A 17892-nucleotide genomic window follows, 5' to 3' on the forward strand; every position below is an offset into this window, starting at 1 on the left:
CGAAGCGGAATGCGGACCATTTAGAGATTCGCCTTCGGCATGCTGACTGCTCTCTGCCCGCTGCACGGGCTGTGGAACGCATTCTAAGTAAGCTGCAGCGGTCTCTCTCTTGTACGCAAATTTCAGACGCCATGAATGCTTCCATAGCCCAGTGACTCAGCATTTTTCATCCTGGTGATAGGTGCTGGAAAAATGTATGTACCGTGTGTCACAAACAAAAAGAAAAGGTGTTATTTTCAGCGCAAAATTGAACGATGCGTCGCAAAACGCTCGTTTTCTTCCCAAGCGTAGCGCCAGCGGTCCCAACCATCAATGATGCCAATGTTTCAGAGCTAACAGTTATCTCAGTCGAACGTTATAAGTCATTTTTTGAAAATTTCAATGGGAAAATGCCCCCCCCCCCCCTCCCTTCCTTCCCATTTTCGGTAACTCTGGCGGCCGCCATTCTCCCATTAAAAATTTCATCGAATCGCCTATAAGTGTTTAAATTAGGGTGCCTTCATGTGCGCTTTGCTTAGGGTGGAGACATCTGACCATTTTGTCCCACACTTTCATTATTCTGTTTTGTTCAGAGGCGCGTGAAAGAGCGTGTCCCTGCACGCGTTTGTAGCGTTGACTGTGCCATGGAGACATTTTGTTTTCGTCGATTTCTTTGTATTTTACCCGTGAGCTCGTGCTGTCGGCATCGGGTACTTAAAAGGGTGGCATCACCCTAAACAGAAGGACATTGAGGCACCCTAGTTTAAATGAGGCAACGTTAGTCCTGAAACTTTCGCATTTCGTTCGGATATAGCGGCGAGATATTTTGGTGGCGCCCTCATTTGGTTACCTTTCGTGACGTCATTATCTTGTGAGCAACAAGTTCAATGGTGTTCATGGTGGAAGCCTGAAATCATTGCACTCTGAAATCAACACTGCCAACACCGTCAATATTGAAGTTCTTACATACCTCTTATTTCCGTCAATGAGACATCCTTTGCTGACGTCATAGTCAGCATTCGGCCAATTGTGATGGGCCGACCACAACGACGCTTTCGATCGCTCACGTCGCCAATAGCTCTACATTTGGGCGGAGAGCGAGCGCTCTGTAAGACGCAATTTATTTTAGCGATAAAAAAAAATAATAATAAAAGAAAAAAAAAGTGCTGCTTCAGTGGCGTTGGTGTCGGCTCAGCGCATGCGCTTCACTTCACGCGAATCTGGCTTGTGCGCAGTGCCCACACTCGGTGTGGCCAAATGCGGACGTGTTCTGTAAGCAGCGTGTTGGTCTATAGACTCGCTTCTCCCTGCGATACGCTTACCTCGGCATTGTCTGCTCGCCCCGACTGTTCTTTCGAGGCTGGGCCTGTTTTAAAGCTGGTCGGGCTAAGAAGACTAGATTACTCCGACTTCCCTAGAAAGTTTGCTAGGTTGCGAAATAAATAGCTAGCGGATAGGTATTGCTCAATATACTGATAAATCGAAACGCGATTGTGAACTCTCATTGATGTAATGATACTTATTTAGTTTTTTTCGTATTTTTATTTTTCAAGGGGAAAGAGGAATTGAAAAGTGTTGTGTAGTGACCGCCAAGCGCGCGCTACTGGGACTATAGTGGCGGCGCTTTATTTCCTTCGCTTTATCTTTATCGTCGTGTCAGTTTGATAGCACGAGAGGTTCGTTCTGGTTCCACGCTCCATGGAATAAACCTCGGGCCATGGTCCTCCGGTCTACTGTGTCTGTTGCCCCGTCAAGACACGACAACTTGGCGACGAGGAGGCTTCGCTGAACTGCTACGCGGAAGCCGACATGGCAACGGGGGATCCGGCAGCGACTGGTCAAGTGCCGCAAGTCTTCGGCCGACTGGGACACACCCAGCCCTTCGACGAATCGACGAGCGACTGGCCGTCGTATGAGGAACGACTCACGTCGTTTCTTCTGGTCAACCGAATAGCCGAGGACGACAAGGTACACGCCTTTTTGAGTCTCATAGGCCCGAAAACGTACAGTCTTCTGAAGTCATTGACCGCACCGGAGTTGCCAGCAAGAAAAACGTTTGATGAGCTAAAGAAGCTTTTGGGGGATCACCTGGCACCGAAGCCATCGGTAATCAGCGAGCGCGCAAAGTTTCACAGAAGAATGCAGCTCGAGAACGAATCTGTAGCAGCCTTTGTTGCAGAATTACGCAAATTGGCGCAAACCTGCGACTTCGAAGCCGCACTTGACCAGTCCTTGAGGGACCGTTTCGTCTGCGGTTTACGCAGAGAGGACATTCAGCGTGTGTTGTTCACAGAGGACAACAAGCTAACTTTCCAGAGAGCCGTCGAAAAAGCGCTAGCCATGGAAGCAGCAAAAAAGAACGTCGCTGAAACACATGCGTCAGAACCTAGAGTTTCGGACGTACACAAGGTGAAGGCCGTCGCGGAAGCGAACGTGACGCAGCGAGACTGCTATCGCTGCGGCTCAGCGAAACATGGAAGCCGGGTATGCCCGCACATTGCGGATATCTGTTTCAAGTGTAACAAGAAGGGGCATGTCCAAAGAGTGTGTCATGCTGACAAAGAAAAGAAATCGAAGTGGACGCCACGTAAGGCGATGAAGAAACTGGTTCCTGTTCAAGACCCAGTTGGCATGAAGGAAATGACCACGTCTGGTATGGAACCAATAAAACTCACAATAAACGTGCAGGAAGTTGCCTTGGAAATGGAACTGGACACAGGAGCAACTGTTTCTGTCATGTCACTGCAACAGTTTCGTCAGATATCTACTTCAACAAAGATCATGCCGACGACGCTCAAGATGCGCACGTTCAAAGGAGACATCGTTCAGCCCGTCGGGGTTGCTCACGTCGACGTGCAGTACGGACAGCAGAGGACCGAGCTTCCCCTCTACATCACAAGAGAAAAGGGACCACCTCTGCTCGGCCAGCAGTGGCTGCAAGCGATCCGATTGAATTGGAACCGGATCTTCGGGATCAACAGCATTGCCAGGTCAGATGTTTTGGCGCTTTCCGAACAACGCACAAAGCTTAGTGCGCTTCTGGACAACTACCCAAATCTGTTCAATAAAGACCTGGGAACTATTGCTGAAGAAAGGGCAGAGCTGACGCTGAAAGAAGGTCACGTACCGAAATTCCTCAAGGCAAGAAACGTGCCGTTTTCCCTACAGCCTGCTGTCGAGGCTGAACTAAAGAAGATGCAAGACATGGGTGTCATAACACCAGTCACAACGAGTGATTATGCGACGCCGGTTGTGCCAGTAGTGACGAAGGACGGTGGAATAAGGTTGTGCGGCGACTACAAGACCACCGTGAATCCTTGCCTTGACACTGACCAGTATCCGCTCCCGAGAGTCGACGACTTGTTCGCAGCGCTTTCAGGAGGCCAGGAATTTTCGAAGATTGATTTAAACCGGGCTTATCACCAGGTGGTGATGGCTGAAACGTCGAGCAAGTACCTAACTTTAAATACACACAAAGGACTGTTTCTCGTAAACAGGTTACCGTCCGGAGTCTCCTCGGCACCAGCCATTTTTCAGAGAATCATGGACACAATGCTGAAAGATCAGAAAGGCGTCAGTTGCTACTTGGATGACGTCCTCATCACCGGTAGGACGCCGGAAGAGCATTTGGCCAATTTGGAAGCAGTCCTAAAGCGGTTGTCAGAGCGTGGAGTTCGTGTTCAAGAAGGAAAAATGCGCGTTTTTCCAGAAGGAGCTGCGTTATCTGGGCCACGTGATCAGTGCTGCAGGTGTCAACACGACGCCAGAGAAGATCGAGGCTCTGCTGAAGGTTGCTGCACCCTCAAGCAAGCAGCAGCTCCAGTAATTCCTGGGTATGGTAAATTACTACGGGAAGTTTGTTCCACGACTATGCACCCTGGCGAGCCCGCTCTACAGGCTGCTGCGTCAAGACCAGCGCTGGTGTTGGGACAAAGCGTGTCAAGCAGCGTTCGAGGAAATCAAGACAGCGCTAGCAACACTATCGATTCTGGCATACTACGACCCAAGTGAGTCATTGCAAGTTGCGTGCGACGCATCCCAGTATGGCATAGGCGCTATTCTGTCTCATGTGACTGAAGATGGAAGCACTCGTCCTGTGGCGTATGCATCACGCACACTGACCTAAGCTGAAAAGAAGTACAGCCAACTTGAAAAGGAGGCACTAGCCATTATTTTTGGGATCAAAAAGTTCCACTTATACATCTACGGCCGAGTTTTCACTCTCCTCGCGGATCGCAAACCGCTGCAGACTATTTTGGCCCAAAGACAGGCATTCCGTCTATTGCGGCAGCACGTTTGCAGCGCTGGGCTGTTACCTTGTCAGCGTACAGGTACTCGTTGGTGTACAAGAGATCCAGTGACAATGCAGAGGCCGGTTTTTGCTCAAGGTTCCTTCTCGAAAGTGGGAAAGACGATAGTTGCGAGGGCGAAGAGTCCTTCTATGCACTGCGCCTAGAGTCAATGCCGGTGTCCTCTAAGGAGATTGCACGCGCTACGTCGCGCGACCCGTTACTTTGTCAAGTACTTGAATACACAAGCATGGGTTGGCCGACGCACGTGCAAGAACAACAACTCAGACCGTTCTTTGACAGACGCTTGCAGATGAGTGTTCATCAAGGGTGCCTAATGTACGGCATGGGGGTTGTTGTTCCGTCCCAGCTACAGGAGCCCGTGCTCGACGAACTGCATCAAGGCCATCCCGGCATCGTGCGAAGTAAGGAGCTGGCTCGCAGCTATGTTTGGTGGCCATCAATTGACTCAGACCTTGAAAGAAAGGTACGAAGCTGCCAAGCATGCCAGGAACAGCGTAATGATCCATGCAAAGCGCCTCTTCACCCCTAGGCATGGCCGACTGCACCGTGGAGACGACTACACGTGGACTTTGCAGGCCCGTTCTGCGGAACCATGTTCCTAGTCGTGGTGGACGCGCACTCAAAGTGGCCAGAGGTGTTCACCATGCAGAGCACTACGACCGAGCGTACTGTGAGGTGCCTACGTGAACTTTTCTGCAGGTTCGGAATTCCGGAAACAATCGTTTCAGACAACGGGCCGCAGCTGGTGTCCGAGGAATTCAAGGTGTTCATGAGGAACAACGGGGTCAGACACGTCGTGAGCGCCCCATACCACCCGAGCACAAACGGCCTGGCAGAACGGTTTGTGCAGACACTGAAGTCTGCACTACGCAAGTCATCCGCTGGTGAGTCTCTGGAAGAAGCATTGCAACACTTTTTGCTGACGTACCGGAATACTCCACATTCAACAACAGGAGAGACGCCAGCAAACTTATTGATGGGCAGAAGATTGCGTTCCAGGTTTGATGTAATCAAGCCTACGGTAGAGGGGAAAGTGATCCACAAGCCATTTATACAAAGTAAGCAACCGAGGACAAGCAGAAAAGAAATCTGCCCTGGTGACAATGTCCTAGTGCGAAATTACAGGAGTTCGCCGAGGTGGCTACGTGGTACCGTCCTCGAGAAGACTGGTCCAGTATCTTACCAAGTCCAGGTTACCACGCCTCGAGGCAAGTTCATCTGGCGTCGGCACCTCGATCAACTTTTGAGCCAAACACGGCCAACTGCAACGCCGGTACCTTCGGACACCGACGACGCTGAGGGGTTCCTGGTCTTTTCACCAGGCGAGCCAAGTGTCCCGACCACGGTACAAGAGCCTGGGCCACAGCAGCCTCACACCATCCCGCAACGGGATCTTGTACCTCCTACAGGCCGATCTACTTCTGAAGGACGCTACCCATCGAGAGAACGGCGTCCGCCTGACAGATACCAAGCTCGCTCCTAACTTTTGTATAATACTGCCGTTGGCGCTGCTACGTAATTAAAGGGGGAGGAGTGTTGTGTAGTTACCGCCAAGGGCGCGCAACTGGGACTATAGTGGCGGCGCTTTAGTTCCTTCGCTCTTCTTCTTTATCGTCGTGTCAGTTTGATAGCACGAGAGGTTCGTTCTAGTTCCACGCTGCATGGAATAAACCTCGGGCCATGGTCCTCCGGTCTACTGTGTCTGTTGCCCCGTCAAGACACGACAAAAAGAAAAAAAATGTACGTGGATGAAGTAATAATATTGTGGAACAAAACATTCAGTTACCTCACCGTAAATGTAAGCTCCTTTAGCCACACTGGGAGTATCTCAAAACAAGTATCATAATGAGAGTCAACCCAATAATATATCCGCACTTCTGCAATGCAATAATATATCCGCACTTTTGCAATATACGCACCTCTGCAATCTGCGAATAAGAAAGAAAAAAGTAATTTAAACTTTCTGCGGGGATCTTGCGACTGCCGTTTTACGTTTCGCATCTATTATGGTGAGTACTTTTTTTACTGAATGTTCAGGCGCTTTTTTACCTTGCGTTTTTATCAACCATAGTGTTTTACGCAACGCCTCTCCCCTTCTCGGTACTGCCATAGAGTAAAATAGCACTTTCATCGATTGGATTTCTCTCTACTCGCAGGGAACCAGATCTCTCTCTAAGCACTCGAATTCATCATGTGAAACCATATCTGAGTAGATGAAAAGTACTTCAGAGTAGAAAACATCGAAGATTCCCTCCCGATTCGGAATCAGTAGAAGAGCTGACGGCTCGAGCGCGCAAGGTCCGGCGTTCGAAAGCGAGACACAGCACGAGGAGCAGGCGGCGCTGTTGTCCGCTTTGATTGGAGGAAACTAATGCCTAGGGCAAGTTCGTCTGCTACTTGCGCAGTAGTTGCGGTGACGTCACAACAACGCCGAGCTCTTATTGGCTGTTCGAAAAAAAAAATAGTGGGTAGACCTCAAAGCATCTTGCATTGAGATCTACCCACTATTTTTTTTTTCAATTAGCCAATAAGAAGTTGGCGTCCTTCTGGCGTCACCGCAACTCCCGAGCAAGAAACAGACGACTTGCTCTTCGCATAGGTATAGAAGCAGGCGTTGCGTCTACCCCCTAATCCGTCCAATCAGAGCTCGGCGCTCTGACGTCACCGGGCACTCACATCTCTTCCTCTCTCTCAGTTTCTGCTCGTATGTGCTCGCGCTCGTTTTACGTATATCTTCCGTGGTTTCCCCCTCATTTATTTCTTTACTAGTATTATATTAATCGAAGGCCCGAACGCGAAGCGCGTGCTTTCGCGGTTTCGATCCCCGGCGCCACTCTTTCGCAGCTTCCCCCGATCCCTTTTCTCCTCCCGCGCTTCTTCGGCTGCTCCCCATCGATTTCGAGGGCTCCCCGACGACTGCTTTCATCCGGCGCGCCCTCCTCCTCCTCTGAACCTCCCGAGATCGCGTCGTTTGTCCCGGTTGTTGCCTCGCGACTCGGCCTCAAAACCTCGGCGGCTCCGTGACTCTGCCTAATCCGTCGACTCGTCTCACTTTCGGCACTCGTGTTTGCGTAAAAGGCGAGGTGGTTTACGGCGACTGCAGTTGCTGCGGGGTTTCGCAGCCGATCAGCTGTAAGGTGTGACCCACTGAGTTTAGCAGTTGGCAGAGAATCACAGCGTTTGACGCTGTGATTCCCTGCTAAACTTTGTGCTAAAGTCTGCAGCTAAATTTGGCGAGAACACGTTTATGCTGAATTTAGCGAGAATTTTCCTCTGACCTGACGTGGGCTGTTATTACGTTACCTCACAGCCTCACGTGACGTCACGATTTGTCCGCCAAATTCAGCGGTAAGGTCTTTCCGCTAAATTTAGAGCGACTTTAGTGTCAGGTGACGTCATGATTCCACGTGACATTCTACTTTATAGAATATTTCAGTGAACACGAAAAAGCATGCCAGCGACGGCTGGTAAAATGTATCAAAACTATTTTTATGAGCTATCTATGGTGTCCTTGTATCATTAAAGATGCAACTCCTTGTTTTTACGTTAGGGTCATCTGCGCAGCGACCACCCTCAAAGTGTTTATATAATTCGAAACCCCGAGTGGAAGATATACAATTGAACAATTTCGAAGTAACTTCTCGATAATTAAAGCTGGTGTTCCGCAGGGTTCAGTACTTAGTCCTTTATTATTTAATATTTATGTGAACGATCTTTCTAGTACCGTGCCCACTTCAATATTTCAATATGCGGACGATACTGTAATTGTAGCCTGCGCTTCTAAGTATTTGCACGCAATCTCTTTGCTTCAAAATGCGGCAAATAGGGCAATGGACTGGTTTGATGCAAATTTAATTTCTATTAATACGACAAAAACTCAACTAATTTGTTTTCATAGCCCATTAAAACGAGTCAGTCTCACTTCTCCGCTTTTTTTGCACACGTCTAATTGTCTTAATTGCGCGTGTTTCCCTGTGAATTACACATCTACAGTTAAATACCTTGGTTTGATTTTTGATAGCGATCTTGCCTGGAATTCACAACTCGCTCATATCAGTAAGAAGCTTCGCGCGGTGTCTTGTTTGATGTACAGTGTTAGATACGTTATGCCATTATCCGTTCGTAAGCTTATCATTCATGCCCTGGGCTATAGTGTGCTTCGTTATGGAATAACTGTGTACGGCCACTGTGCCCTTCGATGGAAAATAAGAATCAATTCAATTTTGCGTTCTTTGTTAAAAGTTATTTCTTATGATTTAAGTCTTGATAAAGATACTGACGTATTTAGAGCATTATGCTTTCCGGATTTCGACTCTCTGTTGATAGAAACTGTAGTTTTCCGTCATTTCTGGAATAGTTCTTTTAAAGTACCTTATGCCCCAGCCCGTTGCCTAAGGCCAAAAAAACGTTACTGTATACCTCGGTGCAGCACAAGATACGGCGAACGCATGCGCCGTTACTATGTTCCCTCGTATTTTAACAAGCTTCCTATGAGTATTTTTTGTGCTAGTACAAAATACAAACTGAAAAAAGCGCTCAGAAATAGAATTGTATAAAGATTTCTTTTCTGTGTGTGTCATAGCTTGATTTATCTATGTGGGGTTTTGTGTTTCACTGTCATTGCTTTATTTTGTCACTGTCTGCCAGGCACTACCGTTCAAGCCCGATGAGGCTTCGGTAGGCCTGAATCTGTACATGCTATTTTTTCATTCAATAAAAGTATTATTATTATTATTATTATTATTATTATACGCACCAACATCGTAAACCACTTGTCAGAAACGTGTGTCCGGCTTTCGTGAAGGATGTGAGAGCAGTTCACGGTGCAGGCTACCATGCCATTCGCTCGCTTCGGGATCTCGGAGGCCATAGACCATGCTTCTAGGTTGAAGAATTGCCAACCAAGAGCTGAGGTCTCTTTTTGAAATCTTCTTGACTTGAGTTGCAATAAGAAATATTAATATTTGCACCTACCGTATGATCGTATCATAAACATTGTGAGTTTTCCACGTTGAAAGTATGTCCAGATTGCTCACTCGTTGTCTCGAGTTTACCAGTTCAGGTCCATGAGACTCGGGAGATTATTACCCTTTTGAGACATTTATAGCACCAGCATTTCAAGACACTAAATTTTAAATTTATTGCTAGGCCTCACGTGGTGTCTAAACGTTAATGGTGATAAAAACGCCTCGTATCATCGACGATATGACTATGAGTGTTTGTAAAGATTGTTTCACCTCATTGCGGCTGTGTAAACGGGAATGGTAACTTTACAGGAGCAAATACTAGGTCCAATAGGAAGATTCTTTTACGAATAAAAATTTATTATGGAAATATTAACATTAAAATATTTTTGTGCATTCTTTGAGTCTCACGCTATTTCAGTCCCAGGGAATAATACGTTTCCTCAATACTAACGATAGAATTTCGAATGTTTCAAAAGGTGGTCCATAGGATCCAATGCAAAGAAATATGTTGGACCTAGGAATAAAAAGTATACTTTCCTGAAGTTTTTGATGAGTAATAATTAATATATTATGGCCATTTATACTTCATCCGTGGAATAGTACGATTTATGTAGGGTCTCGGCTGTATTGATACTTTTTTTTCTTGGGGCGAAAGACCTGAGTGTTCCAAAACATTCAGGATGGAAAGGCATGATGACATATGTTAAGCAGCCAGCATGTACCCACGAATATAACGTTTACTGACTAGTTATTAGGGATGAGAAAAGAAAGAGGCCTGGACGGCATGACCACTCCCTCGGTCGGGAGCCTGCGAGATTCGGCTAAAGGGAAGTGTAGGGTTGGCAGAGGAAACGCAGCAACATCAGAAGGATGAAGAGGGGCAAGAGAAAGAAATGGGCAGTGGCATTTTTCCTCTCGGCCTGTACAGTGTCACTTGTGCCTGTCATGCAGTACTATTCTTAACCTCATGCTTCCTATCTGATATTTCGTCTGCTTTATGTCCGAAATTCGGGTTCTCTGTTAGTAACTCTGCCGTCGAGGAAAACAAAACGGGCAAGATTGTGAACTGTTACGCATATTTTGGAATTTTTTAGGAAGCCTTGACTTTATATTTCACACACGCATGCACTCAAGGAATGTACCTATTTTTTAATGACTAATCAATCGGCCAAGCATCGTAAAAAAAAACCAGATCATATACAGCAAACATTCATATTTCGTAAACTCGCAGGACGAGGAGTACCATTCAGACATACTACCATCATGCTCGACAACAGGTAATCAGCGTTGTTCTTATGCAAACCCTTCTGTCCTCTGCCCCAACCCTTCAAATAAGAAATTATTTGAGTTAATTTAATTTCGTGAGGATGAATAGCCTGCATTCTGGCTGTCCTCGAACAAACCTGCTAAGCGTGACCGCCGTATGCGAAGGGCTAGATCAGTGGGACGCTATCCCCACCTTTTTCTTCCCGACTAAGGTAATAAGCCGAAAGATCGACCACGATAAATTTGAGTGCGAAAGGGCGATGGTTGCATCTCAGCTTTTCGATGGGTTGGACAACCGCCTAGATGTGAAATGCTTATAGTTCTAGATTGATGTTTTAGGTCATCTACTGTAAGCTATCGCTGAGTGCATATTTACACGGTCGCTGTGTCAGGGCTCGGCCGGGTCTCGTGTTTTCACCGATTAGACACGAAGACTTGCCGAGCGCTGACGCGACGCTCGTATCCAATCAGCGCCTCGCACTGGCCTCCGACGAGTGACGTACGGAATCCTGCAGTATACGGGCTTCTTGTTGTCTGGAGGTATTGGATCGGAGCGCTTTTTCGTAGCACTAGCCTCGACCGTACTCACGGAATGATTTATACTGTCCTTCCTGGCCCAATTTGACTGCTGAAACCACAATAAGATCGTGCCACTAAATAACGTATTCTTCTTTTTTTAGTAAATAGGTTGTTTGAAAAGGTGTCATTGCGCAACTACCTCCTAGCGCGCCCTTCTTCAATATGCTGTTATTTTGTTTCGCTATTTTAGCTTCAAAAAATACGTCCGTATACCGTCTTCGATTTTTTTTTTTAATTTTGGAAATTAGGAAGATGCGACAGATTTTACTAAATTTGAAAACAAAAGAATGTGATGCCTGGCAGGTTTTCACGTTGAAATTAGTATAACGAAAATGATGTACTCAATATTGCTATCTGGAAGAACACTCAGCATGGCAAAGCTGCTCTTTGTTTGATCGCTTTCTTTGTTTGCTTAAATGTGGCTTAATAAACGCGTAATGTAAAAAAGGTTCCCTATTTATACTCTTTTTTTTTTTTAAGTGTAAGATTTTGGCTTTCTAGAGTGTCGTATCTGGGAAGTATTAAAAAAATCACTTGGTAATTGTATAGACAATATTAAAACAGAAACATGTCAATCTAATGACGATTTTCAAACTTCTGACTTCATTTAATCATTTGTTCCCGATAATCAAGCTAGACTCCGACATTCTATTGAGCAGTGTCATACTATTAGTAGAGAGAAAGATAAATTAATTATTGCTGTAATTGTGTGTCTTTCAAAAAATATGCAATGGGATAACCGAGAAATTGTAACTGCTGCGTTGCATGCTGATACTCCTTTTCTTTCTTTATTTTCGACTCACATTTGAGAACGTTGATAGAGTTTACTGGGTGTAACTGGAAAGGGTAGGATTTTCCCCTGGCTCCCGTATTCCATATTCGAATAGGCTCGCTGGTAGTCGTTTACCGTGTTTCTTCGTCTTTGCATCGGTCTCTCTTAGTTAAGCGTATTGCTTGTTTTACGCCACAGATTTCAATGTTCAATATTAATATTAATAAAACACCAGCATGACATTTTGCCTCCAAGATACTAGTTGTCAGCGCTTCATTTTTCCTGCTCTAATCAAAACGACGTCAGAATTTAGTTGTGAAAAGTTTCGTAAATTATTTTGAACGGTTCACGAGATGAAAAGAATAGACAGACTTACCACAGTCGTGCCATATATTGGATATTAATATTCTGTTCACTTTAGAAGTTTCACCGAGCCATCGAACCCCCATACATACTAAAATTGGTTTAACTGTAAATTTGCAACAAACTTCTAACACTTCCTTGTATCTAGGGTTCGCGAAATCTTTCCTTCGAATTATCCTTTCAGATACAAAAATAACTAAATCCTTTTTCATATGGTTAACTTGATTGCAGTAGCTTATTGTTTTTGCGTATGACTGTCATTGATTAATGCGGCTGCCTTTTAGAAACTGGTATCTAGTGTGTGCCCAGTGTAAAGTCGTGTTCCCGCGTACCAGCTAGAACCTGATCTACTCTGATCTCTGCCGTCATAGCGCCTCTACTCATTGGACTTACAATAAGCCTTGCGTACACAGTTCGTCCCCAAAAAACCAATTCGTTTCCTGCATTTTGTGCTTGAAGCAAAGAGACCAACGGAAAGTTGGAGTAGTCCGCCTGTCTCTCCGAAGTCTGGCTTTGGACCTTCGAAGAACGTCGCCACTTCGCGCGCACACCAGCTTAGATGCTCGTCGCCAAAACGATAGAACTTTCACTTACCGTAAGTTCCTTGTGAGAGATCGACTTAATCGGAGGAGAGATCCAGATGTCTGGTGGTAAAGTGTCCGCGGCCGTCGACGTCCCAAACTCTCGATAATCCTCGGCAAATGGGAAAGACCGACGAAGGAATCAAAAGACGCTCGAAGCAACACCGATACCAACAAAAACAAGAACCGCACTTCACATTCACGCCGAGGAATACTGTCCCGTCACCGAAGGTCTCAGCACCGATCGGGTAGCCTACGCTGTCCGCGCGTGGGAGCCGTCACTCATCTTCTTCAGATTGCCTAAACGATGCGTTCCTTCCTGCGCAGGTACGCCGAGAGTCAGGCCGTGGTCGCCTTCTGGGAGTCCTTGGGTCTCTCCGGCGGGTCCCGAATCCTGAAGGTAAGCGACGCTGACATCAATTCAGTCAATCCACTCCTTGTTCTTCGCGACTTCGGTGCCCCCTCGGACTCGAGGATGCGTCGTCGACGACGACGACAACGACGAGCGCGCGCAGCGATCGCAGTCGCCCGCGTACCACCACAGTCGGAACCGCGAGAACAGGCGTCACTCGGCGATGGCTGTCTCCATGAGGGTTTCTGGTGGGTGAGGAGAGCGAACCGAACGAAGACCACCAACTGCGGGTGTTTGTCACGTCGATGCCGCTATGCCGCGACTTCGGACCCCGACTGGGGATGAATCACACTGCGGAGAAGGCGACTTTTTTTTTTTAGCTTTTAGATGGGGAGGCGAGGGAAACGGCGTAGGAGTGGCACGGCCCGCTGCTGCCTCTCTGTTCCGCTGACCCCTCTCCGGTCGGGCCGCCACAACGCCCGCGCCCTCTTTGGAAGAAGGGAGGCTGGGGAGGAGGAGGAGGAGAGTCCACGCGGCGCGTGCGTCGTGGGGCGAGAGAGCAGCTCGGGTCGAACCATTTCCCCGGACCCGGGGTGGCGGGCGCGCCGCGGGGATGGAGATGCTGAGGAGCAGGATCGGGGATGCGCTCCTCCCGCATCCTCCCCATCCCTATCGCGCCATCTTGCGCGTCTCTTTCCAACTACCTTACTATCCTCTTTCTCTTTCTCCCTCTGTGTTCTCTGATCTTTCTCTCCCCCTCTCTTCCGTCTCTCCGTCTCGCTCAGCTGCCCCCTTGCGTTCTCTTCCTCGGCTTCCAGTTCGTCCTCTGCTTTCCTTCTGTAGTCCGTTTTACTCTATGGTGGACCGCTCACGAGGCTACGAGCAGCCATCGAGGCCCATTCAATGCCGTGTGAGGGTCACGTGACCTTTCTGAGGGTCGCAGCGACGCGCGGGGAAGGGAGGGGCGGTGTAGTCACGTGATATTTCGAAGGCGCTGTATTGGCTGGGATGACCCCGGCGCTCCATCGCTAGGCGAAGCGAAGTACAGGAGGGATGGTGGTGGCGGTTTGATTCAAGGGGGGCGCCAGTACGGTGATATGTCACCTCCGGACCGCCGCTTTGAGTACGCGTTTTTTTGTTGGGAGCCCATCGCTGTCGCCGCGCATGCGCGGTAGTAACGTCCTTGTCTGGGATGGGGGAGAAAATAAGGGGAGGGCGGAGATGAGATGGACATTGCGAACAGACTCGTCCGGAGGTTGGCTGTTGAAGAGGGAGTCAGTGACAGAGGTCGTTGATGGGGAGGGTGGTGTTCGTGTCACTTTGATGAAAATGCGGACACAGACGGTGCAAGTCTCAAGGCAGAAGGAGATGAAAGTGGCGTATGTTTAGGACCGATCACTTTTCTGGCTTCTGTTTTGCAAAAATCGGAAACTTAAAGACACACTGAATTGGGAAAACAACTATTTAAAAATGATATATATGACACATTTTAGTTTTTCACGGAAAAAATATTTCGAGCAATATCTCCGTTGTTCGGCGCAATGTGTGTGTTTTGGGGGGGGGGGGGGGGGGGGGGAGGGGGGGGGGAGCGAGCGAGCGAGTAAGGGAGGGAGGCAGGAAGGGAGGGGAGTAGAAGCCCTGCTCCAGGCACCGCCTATAACGAAAGATCCTTAGCTAGCTAAGCACTGTTTCTCGGCTTGCGCTGGTTGGAGAGATGATTGACGTGTGAAATGTTCGTTCTAAAATTGTTTTTCCGGGTCGTAATAGTATTTTGATCGCCAATATCCTTATGTTTGAGAAACAAATAATTAAAAAGAGTCATTATTTGTTATAATCAAGATCTTGAAACTCGCAGAGAACCGCCTCCAGATCTTCCACGTTGACTGGTCTGCTAGTCAGCGGTACAACAGTGTTTGTAAGGCTTAGGACGGAGGTTTTCAAAAATATATTCTGAGATTACCTTTCTCCCCTTCGGTCTTAAACGATAACAAACATGACTGCAAGCGCTTGCGGCGTGCTCAACGAGCGTAGCTGGTCGAGCTCGTTTATTTTTATGAGCGCGAGTCGTTCTGCCTTCACCGAGGTGTTTAGGGGATGATCTCCTCGACCGACCTAGAGTTTGCGGCAAACAACTCACGCAAGTCGACACCTTCGGAAGCGCTGTGGTGCGGGTGCTTGTTTTCGTAGCGGGAGTGCCCTAAGCGAGTCCTCGTCAAAAATGTTGCTCGACCTGCCTCGATTTGTACCTTGGGGCGTGTTGACGCTGGAAAAAAGGTGCTGGTTCCCGTAAAAATGGCCTCGCCGCTTTACGAACGGCCCCCTTTCAAAAGTCAATCACCATTTTGGGCACGAAGCCCTTGATTGGATCCGATTCTTCGCCGAACGCTGACATCATACTCGTTTCCAATACGAGCTGAGCCGAGCTCACGCCGAACGCTGACGCAGCTTCGTGTCCAATACACGCTCAGAGCACGTGATCGAGCAATGGCGGACAAGCGTGGGCGCGGATTTTTGAAAAAAGGTCTATTGTGCAACCGTCGTGATTGCATCCACGGTTTCAATACCCAGACGATACCTACACAGGTAAGAATATACATTGGCTGGAGGAGATCGGGCGTTCGGCTCGCGTCAACCGTCTCGAGGGACGTTCTTTCCATTCGGACGAGCGGGGTCAGAATGTGTTAGTTCCCCGTCACTTCCCTTGTCGGGAAAGGAGTGCGTGTTTCTTTTCTAGATCGGAGAACAACGACGACTCTAGAAACACGGGTCGTCCTTCTTAAGTGATTTCTTTTTTTCTTTGGCTTTTTGGTTTGGGTTAAAGCTGTATTTATACTCGTTGTCAGATCCGGTGAAGCTCAGTTGTAACTCAGCGCCGTGTCTGTCATCCGTCTTCTACCCTGTCCGTGTCTCTGCGTTGTTTGTTACCCGTTGAAATGGAACTACCAGCTAGCCCATTCGTCAACGCTTCTAGGTTCCGTCACTGTTCGCATTCCGTTCGAACTCGATAGTACATGAACACCCGGCAGTTTGTTTGTTCATAATATCACACCTAGATGTGTTTGACGTCCTTAATTGTTTCTGCGGTATAAACGTTCGCGTAATCGGTTTATTTTTTAATTAAAAAAAGTACACCGTTTTCCGTCCATGTCTGGTCTTTCTAGTTTTTGTTAATTATCTGATTAAGATAACCAGTTCCATTCAATTAATTTATTTAAATGCAAAGATTGGGACTTCCCGCTTAAGAAACTGTAACAGAGAGCTTGAGAGTGCCTGGAGCCCTCAATATGGGACGCCGAGAAAAAGCCGTTTGCATGAAAATCACTCGAGCGGGCGTTGTAGATGGCGAAGAGAGATTTCCTTTCAGTGGCTGCAGCGAGGCCGCAATCTACGTAGCGCATCTGTTCAAATAAGTAAAGGTTCTTGATGTGGCGCTTTGCTTTCCACTTTTGCCAAACTTTCTGCGGTTTCTTCTCTTGTGCCCTTTAATCCTATTTGGGAAATTTTACGGAAGCCAAATGTCAGATTTAATTCGACGCGTCTGTCACTTATGTCATACATTGACTACGTCGTAAGCAAATATATATTTCTTACGGCCAACATTCTGAAATGCTGTTGATGAGTAGGGCCGATAGTGAAAGCCGATGATGAAAGAAATGTCATACTTGAACAGAAAGTTAAGGCGCAACCGAGCTAGTGAAGTCTGAACATAATTTTAGACAAACCCCTGAGACTGGGGAAAAGACGAAGGACAATACAACACACAGTCTCTCAAAACACACAGAATCTGAGTCTGATAAATGGCGAATGAAGTTATCTCAAAGTCATCATCCAATGAATTCTGCGTTATCCAGTGGTGTGACGTCGCATTTTGTATTACTTGCAAGTCGAGCTATAAACCTAGAAAATACTTTGCGCTTTTTTTATGGGTGAGTTTTTTTTTTATTGTTATTATTTTATACCATTAAAGGAGCTGTGCAACGATATTCAGTTGGAATGTTTTTCACTTTACACGAGCTCACTGGCACTAGTAGGAGTCAAGGATACTCGCACGCAACTCCGCTGGCCAAGAAACTCCTTTGTTGCGGTGTAATTTCAAGGACAAAAGCGATTATTTTCATTCAATCTCTCCTTTGCGAAATTTCATGACGTAGCGTGGGTATCGCAGTACACCCATATGACGATATTTGAATGCGGTTCATAGATTGGACCCGAGCATTGCGTGGGCACTCGATTTGGGCTCGTGATAATTACTAGCTCGAGAAGCATTCGGGTAGTGGCCCGTGTCCAATCGCTGCAACGACGACAATAGCCGAGCCATAACAATATCTGGAACTGAGCGCGTGCCCTGCGCTTTGCCAACCCCAGCGCGTGGCTATGATCAACATTGGCGGCATATAACGCATATAATCGGCTCCAGATCACGTGGCCGCTTGTTCTGGCTGCGAGTTGAGGGGGTGAACGCTGCTCGTTTTTCTTTAATTTTTTTCTGGGACTTCTATTGCGTGGGGTGAAAAACGAACACGTGTTTCATAAGTCATTAATGTCAGGGATCCGTTCTAAGCGGTATTTGCGCAAAGTACAAACATTGTTGCATCGCCCCTTTAAACATTTCATGATAAGCCGGTAACAAGCTGTACTGCCACTATCTTACAACATTGGACGGATGGATGCTAATCTGTGTACTCTCCGTAATGGGCGGAAGCTCGCGCCACCTAGCGTG

General features: G+C 47.4%; 1 protein-coding gene across 1 annotated transcript in view; it reads left to right on the forward strand.

The window, feature by feature from the left end:
* Positions 1-17892, forward strand: part of LOC120851169 — a 534438-nt gene that overhangs the window by 440574 nt on the left and 75972 nt on the right. The window contains exon 9 of the mRNA XM_042288512.1: positions 13148-13220. Within this exon, the coding sequence (XP_042144446.1) occupies positions 13148-13220 (73 nt within the window). The remainder of the gene's footprint in view (positions 1-13147; positions 13221-17892) is intronic.

This window comes from Ixodes scapularis, unplaced genomic scaffold (assembly GCF_016920785.2).
Source record: "Ixodes scapularis isolate PalLabHiFi unplaced genomic scaffold, ASM1692078v2 PGA_scaffold10__122_contigs__length_95168666, whole genome shotgun sequence".
In the NCBI taxonomy this organism is placed as follows: Eukaryota; Metazoa; Arthropoda; class Arachnida; order Ixodida; family Ixodidae; genus Ixodes; species Ixodes scapularis.